An 18,648-nucleotide genomic window follows, 5' to 3' on the forward strand; every position below is an offset into this window, starting at 1 on the left:
TAGCGTTGCAATGAACAATCATTTTGAATAGCACGAACGATCTTTTGAATCCAAATCTAACAGAACACATCAGCATACTGTGTATTTTATCAAATCAAGAACCTCAGAACATAACATATAGGCTTTCAGTAAAAATAATTATTTGCTAGTAGGTGAAGGAGAAATTATGAAGTAGCAAAACTAAATTCTCTAGGGAAACTGATTCTTGAGGAAGATTAGTATATTCTGATTGCAATTACAAGAGGTTCATGTTTGAAATACTGCAGAAGTGACTTTTAGTCAGATAATTTTCTTTGTAAACATTATTTCAAGGACACATACTAGAGAGGCAACTAAGTTGAGAAGAAGTGTGGCTCCGATCACAGTCCACCTCTGGATAATCTGCATAGATTTTTTTTCTTTCTCCATCTCAGTCCACAGGAGCTCTGCCTCCTGTGGCCTCTCTTGTCTAAGGTTGCAGGGAGACAAATCTTTTCCCAGAAAGGATCTGGATGCAGTTCCAACAGTGTGTTGGGGATCAGCTCTGGAGAGAAGAGAAAGTTAATGGCAGCTCTCTAACAGGGAGAAATATTTAAGAAAGAAATGAAGTAATGGAAAATGTACCTAGATCACATCCTGCCCATCTTCCTCACTGATATGTAAAAAATTCCTTCAGGGGAAGGGAAGGGAAGTAGTTGGCCCAAAATCAGGGGATGCAGCAACAGTCATTCTTGCATGTCCACATTTGTCCTATCAGTCTACCCAAAGAGTCAGATGTGAAAGACAAAGTACAGTGACTGATGGGCTGCACGCACACTCGTCTATTCTGAGCTACCTGCCAAAAGCAGAAATCCTTTAGATTGAGGTTTTTACAGGCTCGTGAAACTGGAAAAACTGAAAACCACATTTTTTTTTTAAATTCTTTTTTCAATACTAGTGATAACTAAAATGTGCCAAATGCTTGGCCTACGGAGTTTCTGTGATAAAGCTCAAAACTCAAAATGAGACAGACAAAAGTGACAGGAAATGGATATACCACCAAGTCAATAAAGGGATGATTGTCCACAGTTACTATTTTGACATATGCTAAGTGTATGAATAAATGAGAAGCAACGGCTGGAGCATGAAATGACAATACCAGAGTAATTTTCTAGTGAGATTTCCCCCAGACCTCTTCTATATAATTAATCAAAATTAAAACTTCTAGAGTTATCAAATAGAACCTTGGAACTATTTTTTTAAATGGTACTTAAAAGTAAAAAAAAAAAAAAGGCTTGCTAGTTTTCAAGAAATATATGCTGCGGATCAAGTGGGTAGATGGGGAAGGAGGACTGAAACTATTTAAGTAGTGTCATGCTTTCTAGTTGTGACTGCAAATGTCAGTAATGTGTAAGTGTCTCTGAAAAAGAAAGTCCTTTCCCGAAGGTTCACATTTAGTTCTACAAACACACTCTTTGGTAGAAGAGGGAAAAAAAACCAAAAAGAGCCAAGAATAAAGCTCTCTGAGGGGCCGTTCAGTTCTGACCTGGTTATAACAATAACGAAGACTGAAATAGCAAGAACAAAAGTACATACACACAGTAACATACAGTATTGTACTGTATAGTACAGTATTGTAATGTACAGTAAGTACAGAAGCGGCACACAGGAGATGTAACTATCAGATCTAGCTTGCTGAATACGCTGTAAACACGGCAGCGTAGGAATTCTTAATGCAAACACGTATGCGAAGCTGGAAAATGTGCTGCACGCATGTGCAACGCCAGACTGAGCGCGGGCTTGTACCGACAGAGCAGTGGTAGCCAGTCTTGGGTGGTTTGAGCTCTCTGGCTCCTGGAACTTGGCTATATTTATCCCAGCTGATGTAGCCTGTCAAGTGTGTCCTGCTGCTGATAAGGTGCCGTAGTTGACAACAGTGGGGGATCGAGGGGAGGAGCAGGATGGGGGCTTCCACGGGGTGTTTCTTTAGGGGGTCTCAAAAGCCCTGCCGTCTCATTCCCGTTTAGCTCGGACCCTGCTTGCTAGATACAACCGGGAGCTTCATCAGAAACGCAGTGAAGATGCCAGAGCCCGTAAAGAAAACAGGTAAGGATCATAACCGACAGACAAAAACTAGGAACAGCTTGACAGAGAAAAATGTGAGTATCTTCTTTTGTAGGCTAGAGAAATGGGATGCCTCAGTGGGAAAAAAAAAACACAGAGAGGAAAAAGAGATGATATTTTATGAAGTTATAAATATAAGAGATGTTGAGTGATCTTCAGAGAAATCAGTAACTAGTCTGGCAACCCTCAGCCACAGAATTTTCTCAAGAGACTTTAGATGAGGAAAGAATAGAGGTGAAGTGCATTTAATTCTCAGATTTCTCTGTTTCTCTGAAAACAAATTCTCTGTTTTCATTTCTCATTTCCTTTCCCAGTCACCTTTAGGACTCTGAAAAAAGCTTGTAGCCTCTCTCTTGGGCAGTTAGGCAGTATAAACCTCCTCTGGTTTTGTCTTGTTTTGTTTTCCTGATACTTGCGAGGAAGTGTAAGCGGCAAACATTTATGGTATTTGTTGTTAGTGAAATCTCTGCGAAAATGAAAGCAAATGGCACCTGGTTCAGCGCTTACTCTTTCTAGTTCTTCCAGCCAGAGACAATAGAGCTCTAGGAAAAAAGAGGACGTTGTACTCTAATGAAGATACACACATTTCTTTTCACTCACCCTCCTCCATCCGTTCTCCTTGAGTCAGAAAATGACCAGCCATTTTCAGAAAGCCAAGGTCACAGACCCCACTGCAAGTCCTGCCCCACTAGAAAAACATCAGGAAAAGATTTCAGATTTAGGGAAATTCTAATGTACAACTGAGAAATAAGGAATCACGCAGCGGCTGCCCCCATAGGAAAGCAGGGGAGGCCGAGGATGGGGTGTAAGGTGCAATGAATCTGCCTGAGAAAGAGGAAGAGAGCCTGGGGAGCCGAGGGAGGGAGAGCTTAGCTTCAGGACACCTGTGTGTGGGTAGAGGAAGATGTCTCAGGAGGACTTTGTGTCCACAATTAAGTCTGGAAAAAAAGTTGTCAAAAGCTCAAGTTACGACTGTTTGAAAAGTGTGCACATATCCAACACACGAGGCTGGAGAAAACTGTACTAAATCTGGGATCTTTCGCTTTTAGAGCTCTCACTTCACCGATGCCAGCGTATACCCAGCATCACTACTACCTGAACGCACAGAACAAGCTGCATGCTACTCAATAAGAGCTACTCAATAAGAGCTGTTGATACTTTGTGCTTTGTGCTTTGCAAAGGACTGAACAGGCACCGGTCTCCCGTTAGGCTGGTCAATGGCAAAATCTCCTGTGGTCCCCACAACAAAAGAAGAAATTGTTAAGAAGAATTTTCATTTTGGCCAAAATATTTGGAATCAGCCACTGCCAGAGGCAGAGCACAAATCCAGCCTGTATCTCCCATTAAGAACTGCAAAGGACTAAAGCATAATTAACTCCAACAAGGTTCTTTATGTTCCCTCTATATGATAACTCTAAAGCAACTGCAGTGTCACCAACCCTTCAATTTCATCACAGCTATAACATCATTTAATGTTCTGAAAGCCGCAGTTTGTGAAAGCAGATGGAAGTAGAATTGTGTAAAAAAGTATACATCAGACCTTGTAATTGTAGAGAAAACCTTGAAAATATAAGCTGTACAGGTTCAACAATCACCCCCAAAATAAGACATTCATAATCATATTCTATTTTTAAAGTCACGTGTTTTTTTAATATTTATTGAAATGTCTAATGCTTGTGATTGACAATGCTGGCAAAAAGAAGTACGACGGAGTAGGCAAAATTTGACAGTGTGTTCGCCTAGACATTGTGACTTTTGGTTTCTAACGGTTCACCTGCCTTTAAATTAACATTTTCAGTCTCTGTGGATGAGAGGCAACTTCCCTCTTTGTGAAGATGCCCACCTTTGCTAGCTAATGGTGAAGAGAAATTCTATTGCAGCTTATTTCTCCAGAGAAATCTAACAGGTGTCTAACATCACTAGTCCTACACAATTCTTACGAACAAACCAGCCCAAACACTGTGATTATCACAGCAGGGGGAGGAAAAGCTCTTATTACCCACTCTGACCGAGACAGAACCAGTCACATGCCCCATAACTTCTAGAGGGGATCTTGTCGTTCTCCCAAGGGACATTAATCCCTTTGGTTTTCTATTTCATGTTGTTTATATAGTTCAAGCCATTTCAAGATGGGATAATGTTAAGCATAATCTCAGGAGGGCTGAATAATCATCTAGCAACTCATACAAAGGAAAACGCTTCATGCCAGAGAATGATCGGAGATATTCTGCACGATGGGAGATATTCTGCCTATATCTGCTGTTTTAACAAACTTTTTACAATGTGTAAAAAAAAAACAAACAGAAAGTAAAAAACTCACAAAACCTAAAACAGTGAAATAGATTTTTCAACAGATAGTCTTTTACTTTAAACTGTCCAACTAAAATACTTCAGGATAAAGCACTGCCCTATTTACTTACAGAATAGCAAAAGAACTGTCACAGAAAATCTATACTCCCCAAGAGCAACAAGACTTAGAAGACCTGTAGCGATTTAGCGTCAGAGCAAACAGTCAAACCTTGAAGAGCATCACTTCTTGTGGGTTTCTGTTGCAAAAACTTTATGTTCTTCTCCCGTTGATTTAAACATTTCAAAGTTTATCTCTGTTCAAAGGCTTGCTTTTCAGAAAGTTTTGAGAGCTTTTTTGTTGTGAAATTTCAGAAAGGTTAAAAAAAATCTTAACCATTTCCCTAACAATATTTTGTGACAATAAAAGGAAACGGCTGACCTTTTAAATACCAAATTTAGTAGATAAATGGGACTTAATGGGAAACGTGTGCATTACTGTATCTGGAAAAGGAGAAGTCTGGTATTACTCACCTTCTCTGAAAATCAGTCAATTTTTATTCATGTATTTTATAGATTGAGGAGTCTAGATTTTGCAGTTCAGATTAGGAGATTTTACCAAGGGCTTATAAATAACCTGGCTTGTAAATACACAGAGGCTTTTGGCATTAATAATAATAATCAATATTGCATAGTGAAGAGTAGACTGCAGAATTTTAGTTTTAATATAAGCTCATTGTTTCACATTTGCAAGCACGTAGCACAGTAAAGTACTGCTCCATGAAAATGAACTTCTGTGCACTACAGTAATACAAAAATAAATGATAATAATTCATATAGATATATTTTCCTCTTTTGTAAGTTAAGAGTCAAAGCAAGCTGAACATTATTATCCCCGTTTCACAGAAAGTATGATGGGTGCATAGAGAGAGAGAGGTAACTGTGCTTAGTGAAACTATTCTTCGCCTGTTGCTCATGTTACAGGAATTTACAATCTCAGCTGCTGAAGTAGGCAAGGAATGATAAGATTGAGTAGCTCAATAGCTTTTGGATCATGGAATGATTAAGCTTGTAATTGCAAGAAGCCACTTAGGTCCTGACCGAGGAATGCGTAGCATCTTTATATAGTTTCTCAGCAAGGAATTTACAAGCTCCGTTACTGAAGTCTGCTTATCCGCAGTTTGGCTTTTAACTCAATGGAAGAGCAAATGGTATAAAAAGAAAACTAGATGCCAAGTGTAAGTACAAAAGCAAAGACAAATTTTCAACATGAAGCCTTAGCAAATTAAGGAATTCCAAAAGCGAATACTACTTTTGTAATATTAATTCAATACATTGGCCAGATAGATACATATTTTAATACCAAATACACAGAATGTGCAGTAAGATAAACCAGCTTTGTGGGAGAAAACCTGTGACCCTATTTTTTCTAGTTACACTCATCACAGATTTCTGTTGGAGTTTGTAGCGTGTGCATGCAACCAGATACATCAGATTCTCCTAAAACGTTTATAACTTCAACAGTTCAGAAAGGCAGAAATATCATTTGAAATCCTTATCTAACACACATTCTCCTTAAGTGCTTATCTTCCTCTCCTCCGCATACATATCACAAATAATGAATGATGAAGAGCTGAAGTCAGAGCCACCACTCTGAGAAGCAGGATGAAATAAGAAAAAACCACCACAAGATAATGTCTCCTCTCTAGTTAAAATCATCCTTGTGGAATCCATACTTCTTCCCCACTTTCATTTGACATACTTCACACATACTTTGAAATCCAGTGATTTGAGGTAAAGGTTTTCGCCCAAAGCTTGTGATTCTTAACAATGCAACTTATTTAGAGAATGTGGCTGGGAATTGAAATTAATCCAGTTATTTAAACATTATTTTAATATACAGCTCATTGCCATTTTTTCTGACAATAATCAAATAGGTATGTCTCTTCTAGCTTCTAATGTTAAATTTTATTCTTATTAGGGATACAACAGTACTTAGTAGCTACTTACTAACAATTTGATGCTGTACAAAGACAACAGAAAAACAATCTCTGCCTCAGAACACTTACAAAATAAAAGACCAGTAAATAGATAGTTCAAGAAAAGTGCAAAGGAAACAACGATTAGTACAATAGATAGTGACCTGGGTAGTAGCTTAGCCATTTTCTAGGTTTTTGCATAGGAGAGTATGAAAAAGTTTTGAAGCAGGAAGGTAAACCAGGTTGATGGCGGGTGTTAGAAGGAGATTGATTCAAAGCAGGTCAGAAAGTAAGGGAGAAAAAACAAAGGTGCTAGTATGAAGATTTAATAAATGGCAGCCGTAGGGAGGCAGAAGGCTAGTTTTATTATTTTATTTAGGTGAAAAGTGAAGGAAATTGGTTTTGGAGCTTAAATTATTTCATTCTGGTTTAATTTGGCCAAAAGCAAATGTATTTTATATTTCTCCAGCCTCTTCATTGAAAGACTTATTAATAAACTATTATCAAAATGCAATCTGATCATGGACCTCCAAATAGAGCTTTTTCATTACTCATTAATGACGCTGTAATTCGTGTAACATACATAACTGTATGGCTGATGTACAGTACAATCTTCAGGAGTTACAAGGCTTTTTAAAGGATGGGTGCATGCAAGTTGCAGTAGCAGCAGCATTAGCCACTGAAAAGTGCAGACCACACGCAGCCCACTTCCTCTTCTGCCTGGGGTAGAAATTTGCTGCTTTTTCATTACTCATTAATGACGCTGTAATTCGTGTAACATACATAACTGTATGGCTGATGTACAGTACAATCTTCAGGAGTTACAAGGCTTTTTAAAGGATGGGTGCATGCAAGTTGCAGTAGCAGCAGCATTAGCCACTGAAAAGTGCAGACCACACGCAGCCCACTTCCTCTTCTGCCTGGGGTAGAAATTTGCTGTTTTACGTTTTCTGCAAGACTATCGCAGACCACACGCAGCCCGCTTCCTCTTCTGCCTGGGGTAGAAATTTGCTGTTTTACGTTACTCAGAAGTTATCTGAATTTCTTTGCAAAGCTGATTAGGAAGGTCTGGGGTATGAGAAGTGAAGTGCTGAAAAACGGGTTAGGACAAAGTGGCTCTAACCTCATTTTCTTTCACTAGCTCCATGTCCCTCGTCTCTCCCCATGTTCACTCCCCACAGCAATTCCAGTTCCGTCCCCACGAACACGCACACAGAGCACCTATCGCTCCCCTTCCCCTCGGTAATTCCTGCCGTCACCAGCGCTGGTAACGCTGAAAAACGGGTTAGGACAAAGTGGCTCTAACCTCATTTTCTTTCACTAGCTCCATGTCCCTCGTCTCTCCCCATGTTCACTCCCCACAGCAATTCCAGTTCCGTCCCCACGAACACGCACACAGAGCACCTATCGCTCCCCTTCCCGGTAATTCCTGCCGTCACCAGCGCTGGTAACTCGTGTGTCTCTCTGCCCTCTCTCCAGAATTGCTGTAGTGTGTTAGTACTAACGTCACCTTTCCCTCCCTGTGTGCAGGGTGGGTTAGAATTTACTGGGAAGCAGAGAATTGAAGTGGGCAGCAGAGGACATGGGCTACTTGGTCATCAAGTGCCCCAGCCCAGTGGCTCCTAAGTGCGTGTTCGACTGGAGTCTGGATAAACCTGTGACAGTGCCCGAGATCTGTCAGGGCCTGACAGGCACAGGAGCTGTAAGACGTTCCGCAACATCACATGAGAGGTGTTACAGTCCTCGGGTTTTCCACAGCCTGGGGGCGGTGGTCGTGTCCAAGAGTGTTTTGAGTATGGGATGGATATAGGGGAGCTGGAGGGGGCGTATCTGGGTGGAAGCCAGATGTTGACGTTGAGAGAGCTTGCCAGATGGGGAACGTGTTTCTGATAAAAGCAGGCAAAAGTGAGGCTATCGGGACAGACATGAAGCTTTGGATGGTGGTGTTTGGGAAGATTCCTAATGAGGAAATCGCTGGATTAGATTGGTGTAACCGCATGAGGAAAAAAAAATCTGCTGGTGAACTTGGATTTACGTGTTACTTAAAGTAGCAGCCACAATGAAGGAGAACTGGGAATGGCTGATCTCTCACTTCTCTTTCTTCTGTCAAGCAGCCCATTTTTCCCCTAGAAAGAAAAATGATAGCGTTCTCTTCATGTGCTTGTTCAGCAATCTGTCTTCTGCAACACAGTAATTTCCTGCATTCCATCGCTATTTTCCCTTTGTAAATATGAACAAAGACAGATACAGAGAGAAACTACTCACCCACTGACTCCGAATCTCAAGTGCAGGAAAAGGATTCTTATGGTCTCCCTTACTTGCGAAAAAGTGGGTTCTCAACAACCGTTCTTGCAGACCTTTATTCTCGTGGGAGATTTTGGGCTTTTCCAATTTTATTCTTTAGTGGAAGTATTCACAATCATTTTAAGTTGGAACTGAAATGAGTTTTTTGGCAGGAAAGGGAGATAAAAAAAAACCAAGGACACTAACTTGTGAACTTCTACATATGTATTTAGATTTCCCAAAAGTCAGAAATATCATGTGGTGGTGGAGATTTCTCACTGTGCATGTAGTTCTGGCCAACAATCTGTTTTTGTTGAGTCATCTATAAGTAAATGCAAGAAACCTAATCACTTTGTCGGGTGTGCAGCAGATCAGAGAGTTACTTCCAAGTATGCACGTCTTGAAACCCTGCCATTTGTAGGCTGGAACCTTTACAGGCCAACATTGCTCTTAAGTAATTAATATATTTACAAATTCTTTTGTGCTTAAATAGAAGAGTGATGATGATGGCACTCAGAGGCAAAAAGCATGCCTCTCAGCTGCTTTGTCTCTAGCGTCATAGGGAGAGGAGCCAGCTCGTAGGTATTTCAGGAGCGGGTTCCAGAACTGACCTGGCTCCCCACTGTGCGGTAGCCTTGCCACCTTTACACGTCCTTTGAAGTCTGTACATCAAACCTGCTGTCTACAAGAACTCTTCTGCAATTACTCATGATACAACTGCATCGAAGTATACCCGGTTGTGTTATTTACTGAAGTGCAATACGGTGTCAAAAGATGTGCCACTGGTAACAGGCACTTGAGTATTACAGAATCACAGAATCATTAAGGTTGGAAAAGACCTTTAAGAACATCAAGTCCAACCATCAAGCCAACACCACCATGCCCACTAAACCATGTCCCCAAGTGCCACGTCTACATGTTTTTTGAACACCTCCAGTGATGGTGACTCCACCACCGCCCTGGGCAGCCTGTTCCAATGCTTGACCACTCCCTCCATAAAGAAATTTTTCCTAATATCCAATCTAAACCTCCATTGGCACAACATGAGGCCGTTTCCTCTCGTTCTATCACTAGTTACTTGTTACTAGCTATAGTACATTATTAGTGTTATTATGCGATACTGCAGAGCCCTGTATTCTACACAGTACTATATTCTGTTTAAGAACAGTTACACCACTTACAGGCCTGAGGTTAGAAATAACTCAAATAAAAACATGCAGGGACATTCTACTTCCAGAGGAAATTTCACACACTTATATCCTAACATGGAAGAAAAGAATGCAGAAGAATACATCAGGAGCTTAGTCAAGGCTACTACAGGCTCAGTGCGAATCAAAATTGTTTTTTCATCAAATATATAAAATGTGAGGAAAAAAGAAAAAAGAAAGATAAAAATGTAATTTAGGTTTTTTATATAACAAAGAGCAGCAAAATACAACACATACTAAATTCTAAAAGTATTTGTAATTGATACTTTAATTAATGTTTAAGCAGCTTTGAATCCTTTGCAAAACAATACAAGAAACATGAACTATATTATGACTAAAGTCCAAAGGCCATCTGATGAAATCTTTGCAGATGTAACTCCACTGAGGTCAATTAATTTATGCAGTCTGAGGACATGCTGCAGGAATAGAGATTTTGTGCAATGAAGAGATGGTATTACTAGTAATATACTGTTTATACTAACCAAAGCACCTCTTTGAACGTGAGTACAAAATATTTCTTTTTAAAAATTTCTATTCCCTGTTGTCTCCTTGTTTATAAAGCAGAATCATAAGTTTAAAGGTAATTATAACCATTGTTGTGGTGTTTGGAAGAGTTCTTGTTGCTACCCAAGTAGAAAAGCTTTGACACAGAGGCAACAGATGGAATTAAATGTGATGGAATTACTAATATTTTAAAAAAGCATGGTTATGCAAGGGTAAATCAATTAAAAGATGACATAATGATGCACAAAACCCATTCAGTGTATGAATCAGAATGTTAATTACTGGTATTTTTATGCAGGAACATAGCTCGTGGCAATTAGCAAAAACATAACAGATTTCATTAAGACCAAAGCATGAGCATAAAATGAAAAAGTTGATTCAAAATAAAGTTGAAGAAATCAAAATAAATAAATCAGGGTAAAGAAACTAGTAAAATAAGTTACCTTATTAAAATCTAATCTTGAGAAAGATCAGGATACTCGTGGACCAAAATCACGATACGTTGCTTGCTTTCCAAATTCCTATCATCTATTGTGCCACTTTGATTACATATGAACCAAAACAGATCATTTGGTTTATGCTTGTTCACCCCATATATTAATAATTTAATTAATTCTCATTATAAGCATCATAAGTGCTTCCTGACACATGGAAGAAATATTTTGATCCACCTTGTAATTAATTAGAAAACTAGTTGTTGTAGAGTGCTGCATAGGCACCTTTATGTGTCTAACTTTTAATGCTGAACTAAACATTTGAACGCAAACAACAATTGATATTACTTTAGCTGGGATAAAAATAGAAGGGCCATCATAGGAACGTGCATCCCTTTCCACTAAAGCCTTGATCAGTCAAAACAGAAGGACTAAAGATGACCCATTAATTCACTACGGCGTATTAGGACACAGGTTACTGCACAAACTGCAATTTTGTTGGAGGAACAGATCCTGATCCTGTTTAACAACCGTATTAAGCAGCTGGTAGGACAGAATTAGTATTTCTAAACAAAACTGCATGGCAAATTAATGTAGAGAGCTTGATATGTAAGAATACCTATCATACCACCTTGTCATAGATCAAAACATTCACTTAAGAAAAATCAGAGCTCGTTATGAGGGAAAGAAAGAGGAAGATGGACAGTGAGATGAGTTTGCTACCCATTTCATTTTATTTCATGACAATACGGAGAAGATACGACATCTCAGTCAGAGACAGAACTCGATAAACACAAAGAAAATTCCACAACTTCTCTGTGGAAAGTGTGGTAATTTATATCTTGCATGGGCAGATGGAGAGAAAGGAGACAGCTGTTGCAGCCACAACAGCTGACTACACCAGATACGCCACAATTGCAAAACAGATTTTAGTGAGCCCTCTCTCTTTTTTTAGTTTCTGCATTTACCAAGAAGCCAAAGACAACAGAGGTGACAGCCGGAAGCACAGCTGTGTTTGAAGCAGAGACGGAAAAAGCCGGCATCAAGGTGAAGTGGCAGCGAGCTGGCACAGAAATTACTGAAAGTGAGAAATATGTCATCAAGGCAGAAGGAAACAAGCATTCACTGACAATCAATAATGTAGGAAAAGAAGATGATGTGACATATGCTGTCATAGCTGGAAGTTCCAAGGTCAAATTTGAACTCAAGGTCAAGGAACCAGGTACAGCGTTTCCTAAGCAATTCTAATTTTCTAAGCAATTTCCCACATGCAAACTTCATGAATGAAGTCCATGGAAATCAGCCTAACTCAACACTGTAGAATCTCCCTACCAGCAATACATCTGTTTTCCCCAGTTATTTGAAGCTACTCATTAATATTAAGCTGAGTAATACTTTTCCTGTGATTAAGACACCCATTTCCAGGTGTCAGAAGTCCACACAGTGGAGATCACAGAGGAAATCTCAAGGCACCTCTTTAGAATTCTCCATCAAGCTTTTCAGCTTAACTACTGAAAAGCAAAGCAAAGCTAGTCTAACCTAACCTGACCTAAACTAAGATGCCTGCATCTTAGGCCCGGTATTTTATTTTTTAGAAAAATATTTTATTTAAACAAAAAATTGCAACAATTGACAAAAAATTTGCAAGTCATGCTGCAATATTTTTAGGAGCTCATACATTCCTAAAAACTGTCTCAAAATCGCCTGCTAATAAAACTACATATTTCAAGAGGGATTTGAATACAAAGAGTAACCTTTGTATTATTTCTATGTCACCTGTCGTTACTACCTCTGTACACGTTAAAAAATCGGTTTGATGGGAAACTGAAAAACTTCCCCAGGCTTTTCCTGGGAAAACCTATAAAGAGCCAAATTCTCTGGAATGTTATCATGAAAATTGCCCGAAGATGCTGAGGACAGATGAAATCACTCATTTTTTTGAAACATTTTGACCTTCGCGGTCCCTTTTTTCCCCTCCAAAATGGTCCCTATTTACCCACTTCTGGTATTTTAATTTTCCAATTTTATTTTGGTGAAAAGCCTTAAACTCAGATTGTTTATAACATCTCCTCTCCTTTGCTATCACTGTTTATTCTGGCAACATGATGGTAGTGAGATCTTCTGGTCAGCTGGAAAGATACTGGTGAACATTTAACAGGAGAAAAGACATTCTGTTCCAGATGAAAAGACAGTACATGACAGGTTATGAGGAAGGGGAAATCCTAGTGTGGATTAGGACAATTTAACAGCTGTCATAGCATGTAAGAGTATGGTCCTGCTGACTCTCTCATCCTGAAAGTAAAGAGGTACATACTACACTAGTTGTATCTTCCTCATTTTCTTTCAGGTTAGTAGCAGGTAGAGCCTGCTACAGGCAGACAGCCTACAAATAACAGAGTAACTGAATTTGGAAGTGTAATCATTACCTAAAAGCAATACACCTCTGACGGGCAGACACTGGTGATGGAGATTTCAGGATGCCAAAGGAGAGATAACTTTCCTGTATAGATTATATATTGATGCCTCAAAATAAGCCTTTTCTAAACAGCTACACATCTAAGCTATGGAAGCATCTACGCTACATTAGTTAGAATAAGCTTTAGTTCTTTCCAGTAACAGTTGAGTTAAAATTTATTTGGAGAAGATCCAACGGGATATCTTCTAACAATAGAAGTGGTAGAATTTGACAGTTAAATATTAAAATAATACCAATTTAAAATCACACTGTTCTCTTTCAAGACACAGATACAGTTTAGGGTAAAAGACATACATTTTCTGAGACTCATATTCATATGTTCACAGATAAGTGTCTTGTTTTTCAGACCTTACTAAGGTCGGAGTGTTAAAGGGTAACCGGATTATTATTTTCACAAACAATAATTTCAGCTCTTCATTATCAAAAAAATGGAAGCCTAACCTGCCCAGAGAGGTGCCGCTCAAATTAGTCATCACATGGCACAACAGGGCCATAAACCTCTGGTGGAAAAGACATTGCAAATAGCTGGGAAACTGCATGTGGGACCTGTGTGAGAGGTAGGCAAAGCCCTTTGGAAGTGGCTCCGCTACCTATGGAAAAAAAAAAAGGAGAATCCTTCTGCAACTGATCTGTTTCAAGAAATTCTACCTCCCTCCATCTGCCCCAGTTGCTCACTCCTACTCCCTTTTCATACATTTCTATCTCCTCCATTGTGCCAAATGCATTTGCCTGAATTTGTCTGCGAGGTCATGGTTTAACTGAGAGGCCATGAAGTTCCATGAGCCAGGGGAAGAAGTGATAGATGGATTGTAAAAGTACTTTCTCCATATTGATTTCCAGCATTGGCTAGAGCTTTTCCCAAGCCGCCCACAGCAACAGCATTTGGAACACTACATTCCAAAGCAGAGTTAAACAAAATCTCAGGAATAAATTAATTGCTTACAAAAGTAATTAATTGCATCACATTTCATTACCTTTTCTATTTAGACTGCTGAAGTTAACATCAAATAACAGTGTTACTCATCAGCTGACAAGTTTCTACACTTCAAGACTATAAAATTTAAAAACCCAGACACCAGTTCTTCCCAAGCTCAGCAAAAGAGCCTCATCATCCAGCTTCAGTAGGCCCCTTCTGCTTCCAGCACATCCTCTAAGTTCTAGAAAACCACAGCTCGTTTCTCTGCATTTCCTAACATATATTAAAAGCTGTTCTTCTGAAAAATTTCTTCAGAAAGGAAGTTGAAACATGACTTTCTCTAATCTTGGCTTGCATTCATTTCCAGAAAAGAGTGAGACAGTCACTCCCGCTGAAGCCGCTCCAGCCCCAGCTACCTCAGAGTCACCTGCTCCACCAGTAGAAAGCAGCCAAAACACAGAAGGTAATAACCTTCTTGTTATTAACTAACACTGTTATCAAGTCTGGTTCATTAACAGAAGGGAAGAACAGGAACAGGGAATCCTTAGAGTCAGTGGCGTAGAGACGATAGCTGAAAGCAGACCACTAGTGAGCTATGACAGAAAAAAGAGAATAAGGACTCTCAGAGATAGAAGAAACATATTGAGATATTTTGAAATGACTTAACAAATTCACTATATAGGCTGTAACAGAAGCTGATACAGAAAGTTCTAACTAGTAACTCTGATATTTATTTCAGTTGCATCTGCTGGGACTCAACCAGGAGAGCTTCTGGACCCCATTGGGCTCTTTCTGACACGACCCCAGGATGGAGAAGTTACTGTTGGTGAGTACAAAATGTGAGTCAAGTGATGTTTGTAAACTGTACCTGTTGCTTGACTAATTAGCTCTCCATGTACAGGATGACAGCAGTGATATAACAAATAAATTAAACACTACTCATAAGCTTATTTTAACCTACTTCCCTTACAAGGTGGAAACATCACATTCACTGCCAAAGTGGCAGGCGAGAGCCTGCTGAAGAAACCATCAGTGAAATGGTTCAAAGGAAAATGGATGGACCTGGGAAGCAAAGTGGGGAAACATCTCCAGCTACATGACAATTACGATCGAAATAAAAAGGTACAATCAGCAGAGTAACGTTGTCAGTCTTCTAGACACTAATCTTTAATCTGGGGAAAAAATAAGCTAAAATAGGAATGTTTTTATGCTAAGGTACCCTAAGGACACACAATGCTGTACTTATGCATAGAACTCTGTGTTTTGCCCATGCAGACAAGAGAGAAGCACTACATACAGACGCTTGCCTACCTTATCTATAATGAAATGAGAAAATATCTGGAGGAGCAGGAGTGTGGTTTTGCACTATCTACTGCAGTATTCCCTCCATCTTCCTCTCAAATAATAGATACTCATTATACTTAAGAGGAAACAATAAATCAGACATATTTAGTTATGGTCTATCCTGGTTTTAATAGATCAAGCATTCAGCTATTAGTGTTGGAATTTATTGTTGTCTCGCATTGTTTAGGGTATTTCAAATAGCTGAGTAAGATCCATTTTTACCACAAATGCATTCAAAGATACACAAACAGGAATACAAGAGAGTCTGCACCATGACTTCTCATCCTGTGTGGTATATGAAACACTACTACCATCTCCTGGATGGAACAGAACAGACTTGCTCACGTTATCCACTCCTTTTGCTGAATTTTTAAATATACTCTGTACATTCTGGGTAGAGGTTGTATTTGTTTAATGCAAGCTCTAGTCCTGTTTCCAATGTACATGCAATTAATGTATATGATGACTGCAGACACCAGCACACCAGCATAGTTTGCTAATACAACACTGTAGTCTCTGGCAGGCCTGTACTAATACTCCCTAGCTGTTCCTGCAGAGTTTGGGGGATATATGTAATTTTTATGACATATATCATAATTACATATTCAGAAGGTTCTTAATTCTAAAAGAACACGGCAGCGTATTTCATCCCTTGTCTGTTTCTCTCTGTGCCTTAATATGCTGCATTCTCTCTCACCACTTCATTTTCTAACTTAGGAACTGGTGTCTGTTCCAGGTGTACACCTTTGAAATGGAAATCATAGAAGCAAACATGACTTTTGCAGGAGGGTACAGATGTGAAGTGTCTACCAAGGACAAGTTTGATAGTTCTAATTTCAACCTGACAGTCAATGGTAAGATGAATTCCTGCCACCTCGTTTCTTCCTTCTATGATTTTATTTTTTTTCCTACATGTTCACCAACAATTCTTTCTGATACATAGTGGCTACTAGACAAGCATAGATCTGAAGTGTAGACCAGGTAACACTTGGATGTCATCCAAGTCAGAACTGTGGTGGCCTTAAAGAAAGCACACAGAAAGATGCAAATCAGCCCAACTTTTCTCTGGCTTTATTCTGATTTCAGCTCCGTTCTCTCATGATATTTAAATCCACTAGAATAAGAGAGAGGACTATTCTTACTTTGGCAAAAGCTCAATAATAAAAATAGATACTTGAAAAGAAAAAAAAAAGGGGGAAATTGGAAGGTTTAGACATGTGATGCTATTATCAATTCCTTTCTTCCCGATAAATTCACCATCAGAAGCAGCTTGTGATATAAAACTGCTTTAAGATTAGATGACTCATTTTACATAATATATGGTGCCACCCTCTCGGCTGCTATACTGAAAAGCTTATCAGCAATTGAGAAGGAAGTACATTTTAACATCAATTTCCCCCTAGTGCGGAAGAGTTTAGGCAAAACAGTATAAGCATGGACCACCTGAAAGAGTTGAACATTTGGACCATTTCCTGTTTCAGTGGTTCTGTTGAAGTGACTGCAACATTCATTTGTGTCCAGCAACCAATGAGCCTAATATGCAAAGAGAAAAGTTTATTGAAGGTACTCAATGAGCAGTGTCCATTTTTTCATTTTTTCTAGTTGGCTGTAGGACTATAATACTTAGGAGCTATGATTGAGAACAGTTTTTCTCCCAGTAGTAGCAGTACACCTATGCACACCAAGAGAAGCTTAGCACAGAGTAATAAAGTTCTCTCTATGCAACACCTTCGAGGGAATTCCTATACATCTCTATGTATTTCCAGGAATTTACCTTCGCTTTCAGAGGATAGATTACAACTTATTACTAGTAATAAATTGTATTACTAGTAACAATATTCAGTTGATATCCAATGGTTTAAATACCCTGTGAAGCCAGTATTGAAACTAAAATTTACTGCCAGGAGAATTGACAAACACGAGATAAGATAGTTCATCATGCTGCAGGTTATTATGAAGCATGAGACAGAATTCAGTTATACATGAAACACTGGATGTTGAAGCTAATTAATGAAAGCTACATGTTTAAAGATGATGTTTCAATCTTTCAATATGTAATTGTTCACTATAATATAAGAAATTTAGAAAAAAAAGTCTGCAAAGGAAAACTTTAGAAATAACACTGTATTTTTGCATTGTTTTGACCTGATCTCCCATTCTTCTTTGTCATTTTCTGTCACATCAGAAGCACCAGTAACTGGAGACTTGGATATTCGCGCTGCCTTCCGACGCACGTGAGTATGTACAGTAGAAACTTACGTAGATCAGATTATACTTCCATGCGTAATTCATTACTTTCCTAGACAAAACTAGCTAAAAGCAAAGTTGGTGTATAAACAAGCACAAAGATAGGGATGTCTACTAGGAAAATATTTCTATTAAGAAAATTTTTCTACTATTAAAATATTAAACAACTCCTAGAAATCATCTAAGAGAGTTTAGACTTTGTACTAGCATAACAATCATGCTTGTCTTCAATTAAGCAATTGATAATGTGTATAATTCTACCAAGAACTTCAACACTTTTTTTCCAGACCTGTAAAGAGCACTCCAGACGTAGACCAATAGAGAAGGAGAAGATTCTGTGTAGTGCCTAGTCTTGATTTGATCTGGCTTGAGGAACTAACATGTACCTTAATACAAACACTTGCTAAACAAAGAAGTGGAGTTTGATGTGATCTTTGTAAGCAGCATATCACTCATAATTTTAATACAATCACTTTGATTGTTTTCATGTTTTATAATTATATTAATTGAATGAAGACAATGATATTCTGTCTGTGTAAAAATTCAGATATATGTAGATCTTAGATACTAAAGACTGCAAGGTATTGTGCTGGTATTGAAAAGGTTATTCTCCCCACATCTGTAATACTCTCTGAGTTGATAGACCAACTTAATGGAATAATGTTCTCTTCTATCAGTAAAATTTGCAAAATTGCTTGGTTTTTTTTATTTAGACATTAAGAACATGTGTTTTTTCATTGTTGAGTATTTGTTATCCCTTTGCGTAATTCAGTGTCTGTTTTAGTTTTTATATCTTTTTGCAAAGTTACTAGACCAAGGATATTCTAACAGTTATCTATTTCTATAACATAGGACACAAATCATCTGCGGCAACTCCTTGAGTCTTTCC

General features: G+C 38.7%; 1 protein-coding gene across 1 annotated transcript in view; it reads left to right on the forward strand.

Annotated features, from left to right (window-relative positions):
* Window positions 1–1,914: 1,914 nt before the first annotated feature.
* Window positions 1,915–18,648, forward strand: part of MYBPC3 (myosin binding protein C, cardiac) — a 62,723-nt gene continuing 45,989 nt past the window's right edge. Inside the window, exons 1-7 of the mRNA XM_010284973.1 lie at window positions 1,915–2,064; window positions 11,732–11,998; window positions 14,536–14,631; window positions 14,908–14,994; window positions 15,142–15,290; window positions 16,249–16,366; window positions 17,698–17,746. Coding sequence (XP_010283275.1) covers window positions 2,040–2,064; window positions 11,732–11,998; window positions 14,536–14,631; window positions 14,908–14,994; window positions 15,142–15,290; window positions 16,249–16,366; window positions 17,698–17,746 — 791 coding nt within the window. The 5' untranslated portion in view covers window positions 1,915–2,039. The remainder of the gene's footprint in view (window positions 2,065–11,731; window positions 11,999–14,535; window positions 14,632–14,907; window positions 14,995–15,141; window positions 15,291–16,248; window positions 16,367–17,697; window positions 17,747–18,648) is intronic.

This window comes from Phaethon lepturus, unplaced genomic scaffold, assembly GCF_000687285.1.
Source record: "Phaethon lepturus isolate BGI_N335 unplaced genomic scaffold, ASM68728v1 scaffold17144, whole genome shotgun sequence".
Classification (NCBI taxonomy): domain Eukaryota; kingdom Metazoa; phylum Chordata; class Aves; order Phaethontiformes; family Phaethontidae; genus Phaethon; species Phaethon lepturus.